Source organism: Populus euphratica, unplaced genomic scaffold, assembly GCF_000495115.2.
Source record: "Populus euphratica unplaced genomic scaffold, PopEup_1.0 scaffold589.1, whole genome shotgun sequence".
In the NCBI taxonomy this organism is placed as follows: Eukaryota; Viridiplantae; Streptophyta; class Magnoliopsida; order Malpighiales; family Salicaceae; genus Populus; species Populus euphratica.
In genome coordinates, this window is record NW_011500089.1 from 274,630 (window position 1) to 280,231 (window position 5,602).

General features: G+C 30.7%; 1 protein-coding gene across 2 annotated transcripts; it reads right to left on the minus strand.

Moving 5' to 3' along the window:
- Positions 1–3,384: 3,384 nt before the first annotated feature.
- LOC105109096 (7-deoxyloganetin glucosyltransferase-like) lies at positions 3,385–5,362 on the minus strand. Of its 2 annotated transcripts, XM_011003694.1 has the most exons (3): positions 4,723–5,362; positions 3,706–4,642; positions 3,385–3,470 (listed from the first exon to the last, which is right to left on the minus strand). In XM_011003694.1, exons 1-2 carry the CDS (start codon positions 5,249–5,251, stop codon positions 3,726–3,728), a joined length of 1,446 nt encoding a protein of 481 aa, XP_011001996.1. In that variant the 5' UTR covers positions 5,252–5,362; the 3' UTR covers positions 3,385–3,470; positions 3,706–3,725. The 2 variants fall into 2 exon arrangements, with proteins under 2 accessions (XP_011001996.1, XP_011001997.1); XM_011003695.1 differs by having other exon boundaries at positions 3,385–4,639; positions 4,723–5,361.
- Between the last annotated feature and the right edge of the window lie 240 nt (positions 5,363–5,602).

Below are 5,602 nucleotides of genomic sequence, written 5' to 3' on the forward strand. Positions count from 1 at the left end.
GGCTGTGTATATGCATGATTTTGCAAGGAGGTCCATTACAATATCTTTAATTAGCTAGGTAAGCTCTAGTTAATAGGGACGGCACTGATCAGTCTACTAGTTGGATTGGCCCAGAGAGTCAGAGACCAAGTTACCCAGAACAGTCTACAAAAAAAACCAGTAGTGGGTAAAGGCTGTTTGTAATAGAATTGGATGATCATTGACAGGTTCCATCGAAAAACTTCACTTGGTTTTGTCTGCTTCATGGAAATTACAAGCCCCGTCTTCAAAGCCTCACTTTCATGGGCAATCGACCATCAGTTTCGGTTGGATTTTTCAAGGTACAATTCAGATTGACTAAGGTAGTATTAAGCTCTATTCTGCTAAAATCAAACAAAAATCAGTGAATCCGAGATGGCGTATCATTCCTTTTGTAGGCACTTGAAAAGGAAGAATAGGATAAAGCGTGGCAGAACTTGTAAAACCAAATAAATGATTCAACCATCTCAGGTGTATCATGGAAGCCAATGAGTTAACCCAGTAATTCATTAACCAGGTCCCTAGGCTGAGGTGAGTTTGGAATTAAATTGAGTAAGAATCAAGTTGGTGTATTCTAGTCAATTTAAATATTAATTTTAAATTGAGAGTATCAAAGATTAATTGCTGCTAATACATGAATATATCTGTGCGCGTATCAAAGATTAATTGCTGCTAATACATTTATCATATTAACAACATTTAAATATTTTTTTTATATAAAAAAAATATTTGATCAAACTTGTAGTGTAATTAAAGCAATAATTTAGTACTAAAACAAAAGAGGGTTTTATTGTTCATAAAAACAATAAAACTTCATTTTGTTTCTTGCATCCCATTCATTGAATTTTTTTTAATTGCAATTTTATCCTCTCAAATTATAGTAGCATGTTTTATATGTTGATATTTATTTCAATTTGTATTTTCTTATATATTCGAAGGGTATTTCAAGCATATTTTTGTTACGGGTTAAATACCAATTTTGCAAAATAAATCTTTATTTGTAGCTAATTATAAAAATTAAAATAATAATAATATAATTTAACAAAACAAATCTCATTTGGATATTGGCATGGAAAACTTATATATTCTCTCTATAGTTTTTAATTAATCTATTGTTCAGTCATGTTATTTTAGCATTTTAAATTTTTATCTCAAACTTAATTTGTTTTCCATTTTAATTTCTGGATGTCAAGAGATGAGACAAAAAAACCTTCAAAAAATATTAAAAAAAGAGAAAGTGATTGGGTGTGAATATTCTAGTCATCAAAAAAGATAATCTTGGTTTCAATTGATTTGGGTTTTTAGACAACTTCGATGAAGATGATGTTACTCTCTAGTAATAAAAAAGGTAGATTGGGATTGTTTATGTATTTTTATTTGTTTAATTTTTATTTTCTAAAGAGATTAAAAGTTATTTGGAGATTAAAAATAGATTTGCAAAGGTTTTTCAGATGATAAAGATTAAAAATAGATTTGCAAAGGTTTTTTAGATGAAAAAGATTGAAAATGAGATTTTAAAGTTTAAAAACTCAAATTTTAAATTTTCAATCATTAAAGATAACTATAAATTGATGTAGATTATAAAGCATTATATATTTCACGGAACAACCTCTCATCCATTTACAAAAAAATAATTGGAGTAAAATAACTTTATTTAGAATCTAAAAAATAAAAGATAAAACTGCATGAATCTAGGTTATATGGTCCTAGCCAAGTAAATATGTCTAATATTTTTTAATTTTTAATTAATTTTTTATTTAAATTTTGATTAATACCTTATCACTTTTTTTTATTGTTTGGTTAAATTTATCAAAATAATAATTTAATTTTTAATTTTTAATTTTTAATTTTACTTTTATAATGCTTGAAAGAGATTATTGTAAATATTTTTATTTTTTTTGTTTATATTTTATATAAATAAATTATATTTATGTGACATATTTATATTTACTATTGGGTTCATTTAGAATTAAATTCTATAATGTTTTAGAATTTTTTCTATAAAATTATCTCAATCTTCTGACCCGGGTTTGATAAATTAACCTGAGTTGACTCGAGTTATTTATTTTATTATTTTATTATTTTTTAATTTAATTTTTTAAAAATAGGTTAATCAGAAATTGAGATTTATAATCTTTTTATTTGCTTTATATATAGTTATTTCGGTCTTATAACCCAAGTAAGGTTAAGCCATTTGACTTAAGTTTTTTTTTTTGTTTTTTTAGTTGGATTTTTTTAACTTTATCTTTCAATGTTTGAGTTGATTAGAAATTATGCTTCATGATTTGTTTCGGTTTGCATTTTATGAGATTATCTTAATCTCATAACCCGGTTTAAGAGTTTGGTTGATTGACTCGATTGGTTTTTTATGTTTCTTTTTTAATTGTTTCTTTTTAATTTTATATTTCAGCTTTGAATTGATTGAGAAATGAGTTTTATAAAAAAAAAAAAAATTCTATAGAGTTATCTCAGTTTATTGAGAAATGAGTTTTATAAAAAAAAAATTATTTTTTTCTATAGAGTTATCTCAGTCTTATGAAATATATTTAATAGATTAACTCGAGTTGATTCGACTCATCTTTTTAGTTGAATTTTGTTTAAACTTTCATCTTTTAGATTGAGAATTAAGTTAAATATATATTTTTTTTGTTTTCTTTTTATATGGTTATCATAAGTAGCATATTTGACATGTTAATCCAGGTTGATCCAAGTTGAACTAATATGTTGTCTTGTTATTTTTTTATATATAAATATCATCTTGATGTTTTTAAAGTTAAATTATATTCTTATAGATGATATGAATTGTCTTTAAATTTATCAAGTCGATCAAGTTATATAAAATTAATTTTTTTATAGTTTAATTTTATTTAAAAAATAAAACTCATTAACATTGAATAAATATTTTTTACATCAGAATGTTTTTTATTTAACCCGCAGCTTACACGTAAAATGATCTAGTTTTATAACTCTACCTTTAATTCCAAAATTTCAATACGTTACGGGAGAATCACAATCTAAATGATAAGTAATGCAACTAATTTATAAATTATTTGTATTAGTCTAGCTATTTTTAAAAATATCTCCTTCATGATCTCTACATGTCTCAATCCATGGAGAAAGCGAAGGGAAAAAATGAAGCTGGGAAAATCAAAAGTGGGTCACCAGTAACCACATTTTGTCATGGCCCTTGACCTTTAAGAGTCCAAGTACTATTCGTCAAGTTCACCTTCTGCCTTGCTTTCTCAATCGAATCAAAATCATACAGAGAAGCATCCCATTCTCAAGATATGGAAATAACAGCAAGATCGACAGAAATAAACTTCAAGATTGAATCAATTCTATCTTTGTATCTAAGGACATGACAAGAAAATCAAATTCCTCTTCTTTTTATTCTTTTACTATAGCAAATAGAATCTAGCAAGATACATGACTATTCCTCCCTGACTTTTCCAACTATGTCACTGTTATTGTTGATCTAGCAAGCAAGACATGTTCTGTCATCTTTTACGTACAATCCTCATTGCTTGATTTGAAACTAGGCGTACGCAATTTTGTTTACTCTAACTAAACACACACCATTTGTCATTTTGCCCATTTGCAAAACTCCGCCGAGGCTCCAGAAAGACGGCCGCGCATCTATAGAGTAAAGTCTAGCAAGATAGATAACTATCCCCCCGGACTCTTCCGGCTTCGTCTGAAGTCAGAAACTAATTGTTTGACAAAAGCACTTCATTGACCAACTTCTCCAAACTAATGGATGATGAACCATCTGGTCCAGCTGCCTCTTCAGCTAATTTTTTCCAGTCCATGGCCTTTTCCCTCATCTTCACACCCTTCTCTCCTTCCATTACCTCTCTTACAAGCTTCTCCACTTCTTCCCTCTTTACAACATCATCAATCTTCATGCCACTTCCCCATTCCTTGCAAGTATATCTACAATTCATTGGTTGGTCTGCAAAGAATGGCCAACAAATCATTGGGACTCCAGCAGCTAAGCTCTCAATAGTTGAATTCCAACCACTATGAGTTAAAAAAACCCCTACTGATGGATGATTTAGTACTTCTTCTTGTTGACACCAACTGGCAATATAACATTGTTCTTGATTTTTTCCTGCAAATTCAGCTGCCAAAATTGCAGCATCACCGATAACCAAATCTGACCTTATTATCCAAAGGAATGGATGCTTGCTATTAGCCAGTCCCATTGCAAACTCAACTAGCTGTTCTGCTTTTATTACTATTAGACTGCCGAAATTCACATAAACCACCGATTTGGGCTCCTTAGTGTCTAGCCATTGGAGACAATCTCCATCCTCTTTCCTCAAACTGTAGCCAATAGACTTTAAACCATCTTCAGGAATTTGATTAAGAAGTAACTGGTAAGGGCCAATGGCGTAAACATGAGGAAATATGGATGACAGGCCATCCAAAACATCTGGCTCTAATGCATCAAATGTATGAACAATAATTGCAGAAGCCCTAACGGCACCCTCAACACTATCCATCAAGAATCTAAATGCATAGTTATCTGGATTCGTATTGCGAGCAAATGGAAAGTCCATTAGGCATGTGTCTTTCATACCTGGAATCCAGTCAATAGTTGTGTGAAGATAGCTTTCATCTGCTATAGAAAAAACACACGAAATTGTAGTTTAGAGCAAGCTCCCCAATTCAAAAACACATTTTCAGTTGCAAAGTAAGTACCTTTAAGTGGAGTTAACCCTTTGACCCTTAGAGTATTGAGTTGTTTATATGCCATAACGCCACAGGCAGACATGGTAAAAGACATGACCACAGGAACTCCAATTTCTTCAGCAGCTTTGATGGTGAATGACGACATGAAACCATCAGAAACAATACAAGTTACCGAAGGAGAGTTCGAATACAAGCTATTCTTTCTGAGTTTGGCAAGAAGATGTTGAAAGAAAGCCGGGAAATTTTTGGTAATGGAGTTGAAAAGAGAAGCTTCATCTTGGGTCATGGCTTCAGCATCTGAAGGAGGGAGCCCATCTGGAATGGTTTCAAAACGAAAATCAGGCAAACCATCTAGAGAACGAGGGCCTCTTGACCTCAGGAAAAGGTTGTGATTGAATTCTGTGTTGACGAAGGTTATGTAAAAACCTTTGTGATGAAGTAGTTTTGCCAATTTAAGCATTGCTTTTATGTGGCTTTGAAATGGAATTGGAATGACCACAGCATGAGGCCTACGATAAACTCCTATCCTGGATTCCATTGTGCTGGTAATATGGGTAAATCAAAATGCAACAGTAATGACGGAATGAAAGAAGAAGAGGAGAGATTTATAGAAATGTTGAAAGTTTTCAACCCTCTTTCACACACGCACATATATAAAGCACCCTATCTTCAAACTGGCCTTGTGATAACTTGCAATCGGGCCAAAACAAAATAAAATGAACTTCAAAAGTGGAGAGATATGATGATGAAATTATTTTTTCTTGATTTATAATTAGTTTGAAAAGAGTGAGAATTATTTAGAAACCCAATACATATTAAAATATGTCCTGAGCACAGTAAAATTACTTTTATACCTTTTAATTTGAAAAACATTATTAGTCTAGTTTAT

Bases quoted from the DNA above. Each gene is read 5' to 3' on its own strand.
- LOC105109096 (XM_011003694.1), bottom strand. From the start codon at position 5,251: ATGGAATCCAGGATAGGAGTTTATCGTAGGCCTCATGCTGTGGTCATT. The intron at 4,643-4,722 runs GTACTTACTTTG...TTTTTTCTATAG, and splicing joins AGGGTTAACTCCACTTAAAG to CAGATGAAAGCTATCTTCAC.